Source organism: Balaenoptera borealis, assembly GCF_965194805.1.
Source record: "Balaenoptera borealis genome assembly, chromosome: 13".
In the NCBI taxonomy this organism is placed as follows: Eukaryota; Metazoa; Chordata; class Mammalia; order Artiodactyla; family Balaenopteridae; genus Balaenoptera; species Balaenoptera borealis.
In genome coordinates, this window is record NC_138870.1 from 43708891 (window position 1) to 43725700 (window position 16810).

A 16810-nucleotide genomic window follows, 5' to 3' on the forward strand; every position below is an offset into this window, starting at 1 on the left:
ACATAGCATTAAACAAATTGGACTGCCTGGCTCCCTGAAGATGCACGGGTCAGAAAGTACCAGAAAGACCTAATGGGGTTATCAGGGTGCTTCCCTGAATGTAGGAAGTGTGGGGACAGCAACAGCTGAAGTTCCATTTACTGAAGGTGACTTTTGTGTAAATGGGGTTAGGACCGGAGGAGGGCAAAGAACTAGCATTTCTCTCTCAGGGAGCTCTTTGTTTAATGAGAGAAATCACCAGCTACAAATCAAATTATCCCAGGAGGGAAAGTCTGTCCTGGCGTAAGCAAGAACGTCCTAACATTCTATCCACAGTTGGAATGGTTAATGCACGTGGAAGCTCCGTGGAAGCCGTAAAGCATCGCTGGCGTGGGGTGCAGTGGTAGGCGCTGGGGGATCAGAGATGAAACCTCAGTCCCTATCTGTGAGGAGATATCCGTCTACTGCACAAACCTTCTAGAATGAGATAAGAGCCATACTGTAATAGAGGGATGTATGCAGGAGGTCCAGGATGGCACAAAGGAGGGAATGATTAACTTCCCTGCTGGAGGAAGAGGCGAGGTGACCTGGTTTGCGAAGAATGAGTAGAAGTTTGCCAGGTGGGCAAGTGGGGGAGACACAAATAGAGGGAGGGGCATACGTGTGACCTGGGTGGCCCCCAGAATTTGGAGTACAAATAACATGCCCCAGCTTGTCCCCAGGATTTAGTGCTCTAGGTCCCTTGGCCTGCCAGAGCAGATCCAGAAGCTTAGCCTGGGGCCCTCTGAGGCTCCATTCTCTCCCCAGCAACCCTGTGGTCACTAGTGTTGAGTAGCAGCAGAGCTAGAGGGGTGCGGGGTAGGCGGGCTTGTTGCAGAAGGGGGCCAAAGATAATGAGGAGCCAGCCCCAGCCAGCTGGTCCTCAGGGCAAAGTTGGAGGCATGTGAAAGGACGAGGGTGCTGCAGCGATGTCTTGCCCTGAGAGTGTGTCATTCTTGCACTCCTGGCTGGACCGGTCAGAATTCCCTGTTTAAAACTCTTTCGGTTTTTCTACTAGGCCACTTCCAGCGGGTTAGCAGCCTCCTGCCCTAGTGGTGTGGAGTGCACAGATTCTAATTGTAGACGTCTGTATTTGTTTCTTATGACTGCTATGACAAAGTACCACAAACTGGGTGGCTTAAAACAGAAATTTATTATCTTACAATTCTGGAGAAATCTGCAGGGTCATGCTCACTCTAAAACCTGTAGGGAAACCTTTCCTTGACTCTTCCTAGCTTCTGATGGTTTGCCATCCATCTTTGTCATTCCCTGGACTGGAGACACATCGCTCCAATCCTCCGTCTTCACGTGGTGTTCTCCCTGTGTCTCTCCGTGTCTTCACATGGCTGTCACTTTATAAGGACACCAGTCATATTGGATGAGGGACCTCCTCTACTCCAGTGTAACCTCATCTTAATTAATTCAACCTGCAGTAATCACCTATTTCCAAATAAAGTCACATTCTGAGGTCCTGGGGGTTAGGGCTGAAACATATCTTTCTGTTGCTGTTGGTTGGGTGGAGGCATAACTTAACCCATAGCAGCATCTCTCAGACACACGGCAGAGCTTGCAGATGGTAAGGAGAGCCTGGCAGCTCCCAGGGCTCTGAAGTGCAGCTCAGGGGTGACAGCCCGGGAACACAGTGTTTACATTTCTTTGCTTGCAGACCCAAGGCTGCCTGCAGTTGTGGCTACAGGAAGGTGTGGGCTCCAGGGAGCTGGGGCTCTGCCACACCGCAATGATGCTGGGTCTGGAGGAGGTTGTAGAGTTGAGTCCCTATCAAGCCCCTGTTTGGGGGCTCTTTCACAGCCATTCTTCAGGGAAAGAGGTCCCCAGTGTAATGCTCACTCCAGAGCGTTTTCCTTCCAGAACAGGTAAGGAGTGAAAAGCGATCTAACTAGAGACCCAGGTTTTTTTTTTTTTTTTTTCCCAGAGTTTTCCTAGGTATTTTTGTTTGCCCATTAAAAAAATAAACCTTGTTGGTAATTTTATTGTGATGTCCTGTAATTTATAGATGAATAAAAAGAGGATTAACAGCTTTAATAAAATTGAGTTTTTCCTACCAGATGCAGCGTGTGCCTTTCAATTTACTCAAGACTTCTTTTGTGCCACTCAGTAGTAGTTTTCATATTCTTGCATGTTACTTTTCTGCTTGATCTCTTCATCTCTTCGCTATGACTGTAATGGGAATCTTTTCTCTCATTCTATTACGTAATCAGTTGTGCTCTGTGTTACAGGGAAGCTATTGATTTTTGCATAATAATCTTGCACCCAGCCACTTTTCTGAAGCCTTTTGTTTGCAGTAGTTTTCAGTTGATTCCCTTAGGTTTTCCAGGTTTACAATAATATAATTTAGTCTATTCCTTTCTGATCATTTATCTATTTTATTTTTTTCTGTCGTCAAGTTCTGCTGGCTAATTTCCGCCCTATCCATTAATACTGGTGATTGTGGTCATCTTTAACTAGTTTCTGACTTTACTGGAAATACTTCTATTGTTTTCCTATTAAGAATGGTGCTGGCTTTGATTGTTCCAGTCAGAGTCACCCACAAATGCATCTGCGCTTGAATTTATTCATCTTTTTTTCTTTTTAAAAATAAATTTATTTATTTAATTTTGGCTGAGTTGGGTCTTCGTTGCTGCGCAGGCTTTCTCTAGCTGTGGTGAGCCGGGGCTGCTCTTCATTGCGGTGTGCAGGCTTGTCATTGCGGTGGCTTCTCTTTGTTGCAGAGCATGGGCTCTAGTTGCGCGGGCTTCAGTAGTTGTGCCTCGTGGGCTCTAGAGCGCAGGCTCAGTAGTTGTGGCACACGGGCTTAGTTGCTCCGCGGCATGTGGGATCTTCCCGGACCAGAGCTCGAACCCGTGTCCCCTGCGCTGGCAGGCGGATTCTTAACCACTGCGCCACCAGGGAAATCCTATTCATCTTTTCTAATGGAGGGTATTTCTTTGAAACTTTCTTGTCTTTCCTTTCCCTATCCATGGTTTGGATTTTCTACCTCTTCTAACAATCTTTCTTTTTATAGAGCGTTTGTCATTTAATTGAGTTTTTCAGTTACTTAAACAGAATTGAGTACATTTTCTTTGCATCAGTGAGGTTATTTATATCATCTCTTATTTTTCACGTTTATGCTTTTTTCACTTACCTACCCCTCCCCACACTATGATTTGGTTAGCTGATGGTTTATCTTTTGTTTTTTTCTCTAAAGAATTAGTTTTTAATATATGTTTTCCCAGATTTATTGAGATATATTATTATATTGACATATAACACTGTGTAAGTTTAAGGTATACAGCATGATGATTTGATACATATGTATATTGTGAAATGATTACCACAATAAGGTAATCCATTACATCACATTACTTTCAAGTATATAGTGCAATATATATATATTTTTAAATTAATTAATTAATTTATTTATTTTTGGCTGTGTTGGGTCTTCGTTTCTGTGCGAGGGCTTTCTCTTCTTGTGGCAAGCGGGGGCCACTCTTCATCGCGGTGTGCGGGCCTCTCACTATCGCGGCCTCTCTTGCTGCGGAGCACAGGCTCCAGATGCGCAGGCTCAGTAGTTGTGGCTCACGGGCCTAGTTGCTCCGCGGCATGTGGGATCTTCCCAGACCAGGGCTCGAACCCGTGTCCCCTGCATTAGCACGCAGATTCTCAACCACTGCGCCACCAGGGAAGCCCTATAGTGCAATATTTTTAACTATAGTCACCAGCTGTACATTAGATCCCCAGAACTTATTTATCTTATGACTGGAAGTTTCCTTCTTTTTTATGACTATGTAATATTCTTCTGTGTGTGTACACATCACTTTTTTTTTAACTGAAGTATAGTTGATTTATAATGTTTCAGGGGTACAGCAAAGTGATTCAGTGCTATATATATACATTTATATATATATGTATATATATATATACATTTTTTTCAGATTCTTTTCCATGATAGGTTATTATATGATATTGAATACAGTTCCTTGTGCTATACAGTAGGTCCTTGTTTATTTTTTTATATACAGTAGTGTATATCTGTCAATCCCAAACTCCCAGTTTATCCCTTCCCCCTTTTTCCCCTTTGGTAACCATAAATTTGTTTTCTCTGTCTGTGAGTCTATTTCTGTTTTGTAAATAAGTTCACTTGTATCATTTTTTAGATTCCACATATAAGTGATATATGATATTTGTTTTGCTCTGTCTGACTTACTTCACTTAGTATGATAATCTCTAGGTCCATCCGTGTTGCTGCAGATGGCATTATTTCACTCTTTTTTATGGCTGAGTAATATTCCACTGTATTTATATACCACATTTTCTTTATGCATTCATCTGTTGATGGACACTTAGGTTGCTTCCATGTCTTGGCTGTTGTAAATAGTGCTGCTATGAACACTGGGTACATGTATCTTATCAAATTAGAGTTTTCCTCTTTTCTGGATATATGTCCAGGAGTGGGATTGCTGGATCATATGGTAACTTTATTTTTATTTTAAAGAAACTCCACACTGTTTTCCATAGTGGCTGCACCAATTTATTGTACATTCCCACCAACAGTGTAGGAAGTTTCCCTTTTCTCCACACCCTTTCCAGCACTTATTATTTGTCGACTTTTAGATGATGGCCATTCTGACCCCTGTGAGGTGATATCTTATTGTAGTTTTGATTTGCATTTCTCCAATAATTAGCGATGTTGAGCATTTTTCACGTGCCTGTTGGCCTGTCTCCTTTGGAGAAATGTCAATTTAAGTCTTCTGCCCAATTTTTGATTGGGTTGTTTGGGTTTTTTTGATATTGAGATATATGAGCTGTTGGTATATTTTGGAAATTAATCCCTTGTTGGTCGCATTTTTTGCAAGTATTTTCTCCCATCCGTAGGTTGTCTTTTTGTTTTGTTTATGGTTTCCATTGTTGTGCAAAAGCTTTTTTTTTTTTTAATAAATTTATTTATTTATTTTTGGCTGCGTTGGGTCTTCGTTGCTGCGCGCGGGCTTTCTCTGGTTGCGGCGAGCGGGGGCCACTCTTCGTTGCAGTGTATGCAGGGACTTCTCCTTTGTGGTGGCTTCTCTTGTTGCGGAGCATGGGCTCTAGGCGGGCGGGCTTCAGTAGTTGTGGCACATGGGCTCAGTTGTTGTGGCTCGTGGGCTCTAGAGCACAGGCTCAGTAGTTGTGGCACACGGGATTAGTTGCTCCGCGGCATGTGAGATCTTCCCGGACCAGGGCTCGAACGCGTGTCCCCTGCGTTGGCAGGTGGATTCTTAACCTCTGCGCCACCAGGGAAGTCCTGTGCAAAAGCTTTTAAGTTTAATTAGGTCCCATTTGTTTATTTTTGCTTTTATTTCCATTGCTCTAGGAGGTGGATCAAAAAAATATAGCTGTGGTTTATGTCAAAGAGTGTTCTGCCTATGTTTTCCTCTAGGAGTTTTACAGTATCTGGTCTTACATTTCGGTCTTTCATCCATTTTGAGTTTATTTTTGTATATGGCGTTGGAATATAGGACTTTTATGTCCCTTCCAACAATTCTCAGAGAACAGGGACAAGAAGTTCTGGAGAGATGCCAACAGATATATAGATTATAATCAAATTGTTGGGACTTCCCTGGCGGTCCAGTGGTTAAGAATCCACCTTCCAATGCAGGGGACGCGGGTTTGATCCCTGGTCAGGGAACTAAGATCCCACATGCTGCGGGGCGACTAAGCCCACGTGATGCAACTCCTGAGCACTCGAGCCACAACTACAGAGCCCATGTGCCGCAGCTACAGGGCCCATGCGCCACAACTACAGAACCCATGTGCTCTGGAGCCTGAGCACCGCAACTACTGAGCCTGCTTGCCACAACTAGAGAGAAGCTTGCACGCTGCAACGAAAAGCCTGCACACTGCAATGAAAAGATCCTGCATGCCGCAACAAAGATTCCACATGCCTCAACTAAGACCCGATGCAGCCAAAAAGAAAATAAATAAATATTAAAAACAAAACAAAACAAAAAAATTGTAATGGCCCTTGTTCATTTTGCCTACCCCAAACAAAGCTGAGTGTTTCTATATCTGCTTCAAGGCTGGATTTTTTTTCTCTGCTATTCATTGACTGACCATCTCATAGTCCTCGTTGTTTGTGGTAAATCTAGCAAATACTCTTTCTTTCTTATATTGTATAAGAAAGGACCAGAGAAACTCTACCTTCTTTAAAAAGGAGGCTGGCCTTTTCAATTTGGCAAAAGATTAGAGGTAGAAAAAGGTAAAACCATGAGATACATTCAAATTCTATGTCTAGTCCCTTTTGCCCCAGCCCAAATGCTGAATAGGTCTCTTTTATTAACTGCAAAATAAAAGGCCTCAAGGGGTGTTTCAGTGGGAGTAGAAGTAGCTTGGGTTGAAATTATATCTATGTCAGATAATATGTTTCTGGAGATAAGAGGCAGTAATAGTTATTTTCAGAACTTCATGAGAGTTTGTTCAGTAAACTAATGAATGGGTATCACTGACAAGCTTTCCAAAGTGGAAATTATATGAAACTGTAATCTGATGGGAAAGGGTAACAGAGGGGAAGCCCTTGGTTTCTGCTATGGGGAGTTCATGTCAATTCTAAAGGAGATTCACAATTCACTGTTCAAATGAAGGCAATTCAACTTTATGCAGGAAACGGCTGAATGGAATTATATTTCTAGGAATCCACACAATGAAGTGGAAAGCATGAGTAGTTCTTGACCCAGCTCTGCTGCTAACTGGCTTGGGCAAGTCCCTATTTTAGGCACATTTTAGCTTTCTAGTCTGTGAAGTGTTCTGTGTACATTTACAGACCCGTTGGAGAGAAATGAGATAAGGCGATAAAAACATTGAGCATATAGAATTATACAGATGTGGGGCATTGAATTTGCAGCCGCCTTAAGGATATACTAGGCCTACTGGCTACAAGTGAAATAAGAACTTCCCTACTTAGCATAACAAGCTCATGAGGTCTTATCCCCAAGAAGATAAGATACAGAGTGAAACCACTGTAAACAGGCTTGATTTCTAAGCAGGGCTAGGTTTGGTTAGAAACGGATAAGATAAATGTATTTAATGAATACAAATGTGTTCAAATCTGATATCAAGGACTTGGCAAGTGGTCCTTGGTTAACACCTGTTTCTCCTAAATTCCTGAATGACTTCCTTCCTATGTGGATCTGGAAATCCCAAAGTTTTTTTCTTCAAGGCCTGCTTTTCTGTTTTGTTCTGATCCCTCTATAAGTCCTCTCCTTCTGCCTCTGTCCAAATATCTCAATTGTGATTCCAGAGAAAGCAGAACATAGTTTTCTGCCAGTTTACGTGGGTTCCGTCTACCAGAACCTTAGTTTAGTCTGGAGCAAGGTGTAAATGAGTACAGTATAGGAAATTTCTTTTATTCTTTCTTCTTTTTTTTCTTTTTTTTTTGGCTGCGTGACTTTCAGGATCTTAGTTACCCCACCAGGGATTGAACCTGGGCCCATGGCTGTGAAAGCACTCCCCCCCTGGACCGCCAGGGAAGTCCCCATTATAGGCAATTTCTAGGATGATGATGACAAATGGAGGGAGAGTGATTTTCCCAGTCAAGAGTCAGTTTTTGTGGTGCTTCATTGTTCTTCCCTGTGATGTGTAGTGTCCCAGGATGGCAGCGTGCTGTGAACGAAGAAAATCGTATCCCGTAGTCTCTTTAGATAGGCTGTGACTTGGTAAGAGCTGAAGGCATATCATGCACCTGCATGACCTTTTCAGCTTGACAAAGAATAATGTCTCTCTCCCGCTCCCCCCTCCCTTCACAGGAAATGCTCCCAGACAACCGCACAGCGAGAGCCCTAATTAAGTCTTTCCTCGGATCTTGACATCTTTTCCTCCAACATTTCCTTGGGTGTAGACGTATAAGTAAGAGGAAGCAGGAGAAAGCAAATCAGGTATAAGATGCAGCTGGGAATTGGGAGCTACCCAACGGTAAGTAAAGACTAGAACCTCTGCCCTGGCAGCTCTTTTGACAGTTTAAACAGGGCAAGAAATATGGTAAGTTGATGGAGAAATTAAGATGCTTTAGATGGAAAAATTGGTTGCAATGATGTGAGAACACTTTTCTCAGACCTTCTGAGTTTCTTGTGTTTTCGCCTTTTTTGTCTCTGAATAAGAGAATTTCAATGTCTTCCAGCCAATATTTAAAAATAATATAGGCGCTCTTTCCCTGCTTCGCGCGGAGGGGGAAGCTCGGGTGCATTCAAGATTCGGCTCCACCTGTAACCCACCGCCATGGCCGAAGAAGGCATTGCTGCTGGAGGTGTAATGGACGTTAATACTGCTTTGCAAGAGGTGCTGAAGACCGCCCTCATCCACGATGGCCTAGCACGTGGAATTCGCGAGGCTGCTAAAGCCTTAGACAAGCGCCAAGCCCATCTTTATGTGCTTGCATCCAACTGTGATGAGCCTATGTATGTCAAGTTCGTGGAGGCCCTTTGTACTGAGCACCAAATCAACCTGATTAAGGTTGATGACGACAAGAAACTAGGGAATGCGTAGCCCTCTGTAAAACTGACAGAGGGAAAACCCTATAAAGTGGTCCTTTGCAGTTGTGTGGTGGTTAAGGACTACGGCAAAGAGTCTCAGGCCAAGGATGTCATCGAGGAGTACTTCAAACGCAAGAAATGATCAAATAAAAAAACTGGGCTCTTGTTCCTCATAAACTAAAAATAATAATAATAATAATATAGGTAAGGTGCCTAGTGGAAAATTTGGGGCTTTTTTTACTTACCTGAAAAGAAAGTCCCACAGATTTTACCATGTCCCCGGAGGTTCAAGACCTAATCTCTCCCCACCAAAGTCTAAGGACATTGGTATTAGAGAAGGAAGGATCTAGAGACAAAGTTGGAAGGATAGCCACATTTGGAAGCCACGAAGAGAGGGTGGGAGGCTACAAAAGTTAGGGAAGGACAAGAGCCCAGGCAGCCCCATGGGAGGCAGTAGGTGGTTAAGCGTGTGCACTCTGCAATCAGATACATCTGAGCTGAGAGCTCAGTGTCTCCATTTATTAACTGTGCTTGCTGCGTGAACTGGGGCAACTTACATCTCTAAGCCTCAGTCTTCGGTGTTCTCATCTGTAAAATGGGATGATAGAACCTACCTCATAGAGTTGCTGCAAGCCTCCTTGCTTCCCTGTGGTGTGTGTGTGTGTGTGTGTGTGTGTGTTCTCTGTCTTTACCCATATTTTGCATTTTCCTGTCCATTTTATGACTCCTTCTAGGCCGAGAATTCTGTGCAGTCCTCAGAAGTTTCTGAGTTCTGTTTTGCTGTTTTTTCTGCTTTCTTTAGAAGAATAATCAGTGTGAGGTGGTGTCCTTGGCTGAAAATCCTCCTTCCAGCTCCTCCTATGCCTCTTTGCCGGCCAGGCTGAGAGCAGCGTATCTGCACTTTTCCAAGCAGTGTAGGGAGCAGTAGTGGTTGGGAGCCTAGAACCTGGAGCCTGGAGCCAAGTGAGCTAGCCTCCTTTGGGAAGGAGAGACCAAAACAGCCCTGGGAGGGGAGAGCCTATCTGCAGCGCCCCAGCTAGCAGCTGCCTCAGGGCAGCCTAATTCCTTTTGTAATTTGCACAACAGACCAGAAGATGGGGCTCTTGACCCTGAGTCAAGGGCCAGAGGCTCTGACTTTTTCTACATTTGAACTGGAGGAAAATCAGACCCACTAGAGTTCCCAGGAATCCTCTACCTCCTCATTCTCCCTGCCCTGACCACTCATGCCCACTCTCATGAGAGCACCATGGGAGCTGGCTTTCTAGGGAGTGGGGAATGGAGGACACATCTTCCCTTTGGTCGCCATCCTTGGCCCCTCCTGAATTACGTTACCAGAGTCAGTATAAATGACCCCCTGCCTCACGTTTCCCCCTCTAACCCATCTTGCCCCCAGTGGCAGATTTCAGCAATAGTACCATTTATATAGGACAGTGTTGCACTGTGGCCAAGAACTCTAGAATCAGACAGATTCATCCTTGACTCATCTCATCAGATGAGACTCTCCTCACCTCCTCAGAGAAGCCCCCCTGACCACCCCATCTAATGTAGCTCTCCCCACCCCCATGCCCATTACTCTATCACATAACTTTGCAATTTACTTCACAGTAGCTCTTATAACCTGTAATTGTCTTGTTTTTTAATTTGTTTGCTGTCTCCCCACTAGATTGTAAGTCTTAAGAGGTCAAGACCCTGTTTGTTTTATTGCTGTTTCCCTAACACTCAATGCTGAATACATAGATTCTCAGTAAATATGTTCTGAATTAATAAATGATCAAATCCCAGCTTAATGACTGCTTAATCTTGAGAAAGCTGCTAAACTTCTCAGCCTCAGTTTTCTTACCAGTGAAATGGAGAAATAATGGAGAGTTAGGAATATTAAATGACACAGTGCATTTAAACCCTGGGCCTGGTGCATGGAAGTGTTCTTTAAAATTTTCAGCAGTGTCCTACTTTCTATCACATGAGAGAAAAAAAAAGTCTGAACTAATTAGCTGGCTCTCTATAATTTGGCCATAGTTTTTTCTTTACCACAATTTTTACTTCCTACTGCTCTTGTCTATAACTTTCTGCTTTGGTCCAAGTTGTGGCTACTCTGAATGGGTCATGTGCATTCCTATTGTTAAATCTTTGCCCAAGAATTGAGATGCTTGCTCTCCTTACCTTGGCTCGACTGTTTTCAGATTTAGCCCAAACCCATGTCCTCTGTGTCATGTTCCTAAAGTGTCCCAAGTCATAAAGATCGTTTTCTCTTCTGAATTTTTATAAACTGTGTTGTCTATGTTACTCATATGGCTCTTGTTTTATGTTCTATTGTCTTGTCATCATATTAACATATATCCTATTTCCCTGATTAGACTGTAAGCCCTTTGGAGATATGTATTTTATTTTATTTTTTAATTAATTAATTTTTATTTATTTATTTTTGGCTGCGTTGGGTCTTCGCTGATGCGCGTGGGCTTTCTCTAGCTGCAACGAGCAGGGGCCACTCTTCGCTGCGGCACGCAGGCCTCTCAATGTGGTAGCCTCTCTTGCTTCGGAGCACGGGATCTAGGTGTGTGGGCTTCAGTAGTTGTGGCATTTGGGCTCAGTAGTTGTGGCTCGTGGGCTCCAGAGCACAGGCTCGGTAGTTGTGGCTCACGGGCCTAGTTGCTCCGCGGCATGTGGGATCCTCCCAGATCAGGGCTCGAACCCGTGTCCCCTGCATTGGCAGGCGGACTCCCAACCACTGTGCCACCAGGGAACTCCCTGTATTTTATTTTAGATTTCTCTGCATCTTCAGTGCCATTTGGGCTTGTACTTAGGTGTTCAATATGTTTTTGGTTAGACTGAATTAAAAGCACATATATTCACTTATGTATTTATAAATTATGTATATATATTTATACAACTTGTATAACTTACACATTTATAGCTATGTTCTATGTGCCCAGCATTCTTCTGAGGCTCTGTGGAGTATACAGAAGGGCATAAGAAAAATAATTTTGCCTTCAAAAACTTACAATATTATAGTAAGCTAAAGTCAACATTTAATGAAAGTACTTAACCACAGCATGGTAACTGCTATAAGAAAGTTATGAGGTGCTATGAAGATTCAGAGGAGGGAGTGATAACATCTCCTAGGTGTGTTGGGGAGAGTTGAGGTTTCTTGGAAGAGGTAGCCTTTGAGACTAACTTTGAAGGATGATTAAGATTTCGATGGGCAAAAATGGGGGTGAATTCCAGATTCAAGGGACAGGATTAGTGAAGTGATGAATTAGGGAAGAGACTGTCACAATGAACACTAAGAAACAGGACCAAGGCCTTAAACCGGAGACCAGAAACATGGTTCTGCCTCAGGGACACTGAAGCACAACCTTGTTTCAGATTTTAGGGCCAACACAAGGAGTGGTATGCAGGGGTTGAAACTTTAACATGCACCAACCATACTATTTTCCCCAAGTGTAACTTCTTTGGAGGCTGAGGATGATTTCCAACTGTTCTTTTTCCTTTAATAATGTGGACTCACCTACAGTCTGATAGTGGACATAAAGCAAAAACCCCTTTCCTCCTCTTGGGGACAGAGGATTGGCTGGATTATGGCCAGCCTCTCTTTTCTTTTAAACCCAAATCAAACTGAATGTGTTACTCATGGGTTTCTAACCTTGCCTTAGATCAGTAGTTCTTCCGTTGTTAAATAATTTGCCTTAGATCATTTCTCGGAAAAGCTGGAAGCATTTTTGTGGAATTATTTCAACAATCATCTTTAGCTCAACTCTGTGCTTGTACTGCCAACCTGAGACCCAGGGAGAAGACCTAAACTGCAGTGAGTCCATGGAGGGGATCGGATCACTGCCTGCCTGCTTCTCGTTAATACTCTTTACTCTGGCCACTAGCTCGCGGATTAACAAGTAATTTCAGAAGGCCCTTCCCCCTCACCCTCAGTTCCTTCCTTCTGCAACCCCAAGGGATGATTCCCCAGAATTTAAAAATCAACACCCAAGGAACAAAATCACGATAGACAAAACCGACACTTTCTCCGTTTTCAAGGGTCAGGTGCATCCTCAAATAGAACCACGAAATTTTCAATCTCTAGCAAGCAGTCGGAAGGACCTTCAAACCCAGAGGCCCCTGAAGGGAGGGAGGCGGTTTCCATGGCAACCGGGCCCCAGAGCGGTTGGCTCCCCCGGCTCCCTCCTCCTCCTCCTGGTAGTCCAGGGTACCGCCGGACAGCGTCCTCCGGTGCTCCGCGCCCTGATTGGCCGCACAGGCCGCGCGTTGATTGGCTGCGGCGAGGCCTCGCGGGCCGGCGGCTATGGAGGCGGCGGCGGTGGTTGATGGTTGATTGTTGGCTCCAGGGTAGGGGTCGCCGCTCGGGCGATCTCCTCAAACCCGACCAGAGTGCGTGGACTGCTGACGTTCGGCCTGGAGCCCGCGGGCGAGACCTAGTTGGGCTCCGCCATGCGGGCCGGGAGTAACGAGCCGGACGGCGTCCTCAGCTATCAGGTAGGGCCCCGCCTCCCGCCCCTCCCCGGGGCTCAGCCTCCTCATCCTCTGCCCACCCTCCTTTCTCTGCCCCCGAGTCGGGGCTCCGCAGGCCACTCCCTGAGGGCGAGGGGAGGCCAGCTCGGGACACCAGGGGGCGCTCCGGGCGGTCGGGGATCGGGCCCGGGCTGCGAATGGGTGACCTTGGGCCAAAAGGGGGAGCCGCATCCTTTGCGTGGCCGGCTGAGGAGCCCTGACGGCCCGCGGCCGGTGACCTCTGTTCTCCTCGGATCCTCCTTGCTGGGAAAGAGGCTGGCTTCTGGCCTTGCCGTGTCCTCCTGGAACGTGGGAGAAAGGGTAGCCAGGGACCTTGCTCTGGTGAGGCATGTCTCCTCTTTGTGTTTTTTTTTCTGGGGGTTTCTGGTTCCTCACTGGCTCAGAGGAAGAGCTAGAAAGACTTGAGGCTGAGACCAAACCCTAAACCTTGTCAGTGTGGTCAGCTTTATGACTCCCTCCATCCCGTTGCACAGCCAGCTGTCAAGTTCTGGATAGGGAAGTGGAAATGGGCTGGGGAAGTGTTAAGGGGTCAGGAACAGGTGTTTATTTAAAGGAATGAGGAAACTAGGTTTAAGTAGCTGATAACCCAACTGTTGGGGTGGCTAATGTAAGGTAAAGCACTGGACTAGGGGTCAGAGACTATACGTTCAAATCCTACATCTGCCTCTCACAGGCTTTGTGACCTTGAGTAAGTCACTTGCCTCTTTGAACCACAGTTTCCCCATCTAGCAAAATGGGAATGATAATATCGGCTTTGCTTACCTCACAGGGTGATTTTGAGGACGAAATGAGGCGCTGTTTGTGAAAGAGCTCTGTAAAATGATGTTTATTGTGTGGCAACCAGTATAGGAGTGGGAGCTCATTGAATTCTCACTCCCCCCTTTCCTGTGCCCATCACGTGACAATGTGGTTACTGCTCTGGAAAGAGGTGTTGAAGGGAGGTCAAGTCTGAAGTGGAGGGCTGTGAAGAGAATGATGGACCTTCTCAGAAGGATGACAGGTCTTGAAACAAGGACCATGTTGACGTCAGGATGGTTTCTGTAAAGAGGCAGAGAAAACTTGAGTTTGTAGCAAAATGTGTATCACTGACTCACTCTTCTTCCTGGTAATAGTTTACTACTAGATGATCCCATTGAGTGTGTCTGTGTGTGTGTGTGTATGTGTGTGTGTGAATAACCATTTTAATCAGTCACACAAATAAATGTATTATTTATAAACTGTGATGCGTGCTTAGAAAGGAAGATATGCAGTGCTGTGAGTGTATATCACAATGGTTCCAGCTTTGGCCTCAGATCACACATTTTGCTAAGGAAGAAAATTTGGGCAAAGATCTAAAGAATAAGTGTCAACTGAGGGAAGAGGGAGATCAAAGGGCTTTGGAGACAAAGAACAGCAGAGGGGGCACATCTGGTTAGAAGACCTGAAAGAAGGCCATTGTGGATGGAGCCATAGGGAGCAATGAGGGGAATGGTGTGAGATGTACTCTGGGGTCATAACATACAGAGAGAGAGAGAAAGAGAGAGGAGCCAGAGAGAGAATGAGAGCTAACGAGATCATGATTACATTCTCCTCCTGAAAGATTTCTCTGGCTGCAGCGGGGAGAACAGGCTGGAACGAATGTGAGGAGACAGTGTCCTTAACATGCAGAATGTGTTCCAGTTGTATTGTCAAGATCATAATAACCCCCAGGCTTCTGTTAGTGCTCTGTGAAAACGATAATTCCTGAGTGCTTCTGGGATAGGACAGAAAATAATTATCTCTTTTATATCTAGTTCATGAAACTTTTGTGGGCAGTGGGGTGACGAGAGAGCAAAGAATGGAGTGGGAACAGCAGGACCTTGTAAAGGCTGAGTCAGGTGATGGGCAAATGGGTACTTGAGATATAGGGTGGAAAAGAAACAAGGGTAGAAGGAGGAAAGGAAATGGGGGTGACTTGGGGGAGACACAGTCAATCGATTGAAAGTTACCAACTAAGCCTCCTATGTGCCAACTGAGCTGTGTGGAAGGGAGCGGGCGTTGCAAAGTGAGCAGACTGTGTAACTTGATGTAAACTGAGATTCCAGGCATCACATCTAAATATCCTAAGTCTAGGCTGTTTTCTCTGGTTTGGACTACTGTGCTGGCTCCTAACAGTTTCCTCCTGCTCTTCCTTCTACAGTCCACTTGCCCCATGGCAGCCAGGGAGAGGTTGTTTTTTTTTTTTTTGGCTGCGTTGGGTCTTCGTTGCTGCGTGCAGGCTTTCTCTATTTGCGGCGAGCGGGGGCTATTCTTTGTTGCAGTGCATGGGCTTCTCATTGCGGTGGCTTCTCTTGTTGCGGAGCATGGGCTCTAGGTGCACGGGCTTCAGTAGTTGCAGCACGTGGGCTCAGTAGTTGTAGCATGCAAGCCCTAGAGCACGCAGGCTTCAGTAGTTGTGGCTCACGGGCTCTAGAGCGCAGGCTCATTAGTTGTGGCACAAGGGCTTAGTTGCTTCATGGCATGTGGGTTCTTCTCGGACCAGGGGTTGAACCCGTGTCCCCTGCATTGGCAGGCGGATTCTTTTTTTTTTTTTGAACTTCTGTTTCTTTTTTTCTTTTCAATTTGAAAGATATATGCATATACATGCACACACGTATATATGCATATCATATATACAGAAAATAAATTCTGGTTAACCCAGTATCATGCTGAAGAATCACTAAGCATCATTTTTTTTTTTTTTTCAATCTGAAACCAGTCTTGTCCCTGGACTGTTTAATGATATGTGAGTTAATACATTTCCTATTTGTCCTCAAGTCACATTGAGTTGGGTTTTTTTTTTTGACCACAACAAAAGCAACAATGATTGCAATTACCAAACATGAAACACACTCATACTATGTCATAATATTGACATTCAGTCCAGTAATCCTCCACTGTAACAGCTCCTTTACTTTGCAGTGAAAATTGATTTGTATATTCTTTGGGCAGGCGGATTCTTAACCATTGCGCCACCAGGGAAGTCCCAGAGAGAGCTTTTTTTTTTTTTTTTAAATTAATTAATTAATTAATTTTTGGTTGTGTTGGGTCTTCATTGCTGCCCGTGGGCTTTCTATAGTTGCATTGAGCAGGGACTGCTTTTCCTTGCAGTGCGCGGGCTTCTCATCGGGGTGGCTTCTCTTGTTGTGGAGCGTGGGCTCTAGGTGCGTGGGCTCAGTAGTTGTGGTTCGCGGGCTCTAGAGCGCAGGCTCAGTAGTTGTGGCACACGGGCTTAGTTGCTCTGCGGCATGTGGGAGCTTCCCGGACCAGGGGTCGGACCCATGTCCCCTGCACTGGCAGGTAGATTCTTGACCACTATGCCACTAGGGAAGTCCCCCAGAGAGCTTTTAAAAACACAAATCAGATGTCATATCCTATCTCGAAACCCTTCAGTGGCTTCCCAGTACACTTTAGAATAAAATCCAAACTCCTTATTGTGTCCTACCAAGCTTCACTGTGACCAGGGCCTTGCCCACCCTCCCTGACGACGTCTCCTCCACTCTCTCACCACTCACCCCTGCACTGGCTATCTTTCTGTTCCTTCAATATGACCAGCTCCTTCACGCCTCAAGAACGTTGTTCTTGTCATTCCTGTGGACATTCTTCTACCTGGGCCTTCTCGTGACTCAACTCAGATGCCCCCTCCTCAGGGTGGCTTTTCTTGGCCTTGACTCACAGTTAATCTCTTTCATATGATTCTGCTTTATTTTCTTAATAGCATACATAACTTATCTGGAGTGTTCTTGTTTTGATTTCTTGATTATTATCTTTTCAAATAG

At 45.0% G+C, this 16810-nt stretch overlaps 2 protein-coding genes and 1 pseudogene across 4 annotated transcripts in view; 2 read left to right on the forward strand and 1 right to left on the reverse strand.

The window, feature by feature from the left end:
* The window catches only part of LOC309610094 (THO complex subunit 7 homolog), a gene marked incomplete at its 5' end in the record, with an annotated part of 113715 nt that overhangs the window by 83474 nt on the left and 13431 nt on the right, over positions 1-16810 (reverse strand). The gene's annotated exons all lie outside the window — the stretch shown is intronic.
* Positions 5048-8684, forward strand: LOC309610101 (small ribosomal subunit protein eS12 pseudogene; annotated as a pseudogene). Its single transcript has one exon. The product of its transcript is annotated as a small ribosomal subunit protein eS12 pseudogene (transcript).
* The window catches only part of SLC4A8 (solute carrier family 4 member 8), an 88379-nt gene continuing 80344 nt past the window's right edge, over positions 8776-16810 (forward strand). Inside the window, exon 1 of one of the 2 annotated variants that reach the window (XM_082352349.1) lies at positions 8776-12998. In XM_082352349.1, coding sequence (XP_082208475.1) covers positions 12954-12998 — 45 coding nt within the window. In that variant the 5' untranslated portion in view covers positions 8776-12953. The other variant, XM_082352350.1, reaches the window with a different exon arrangement.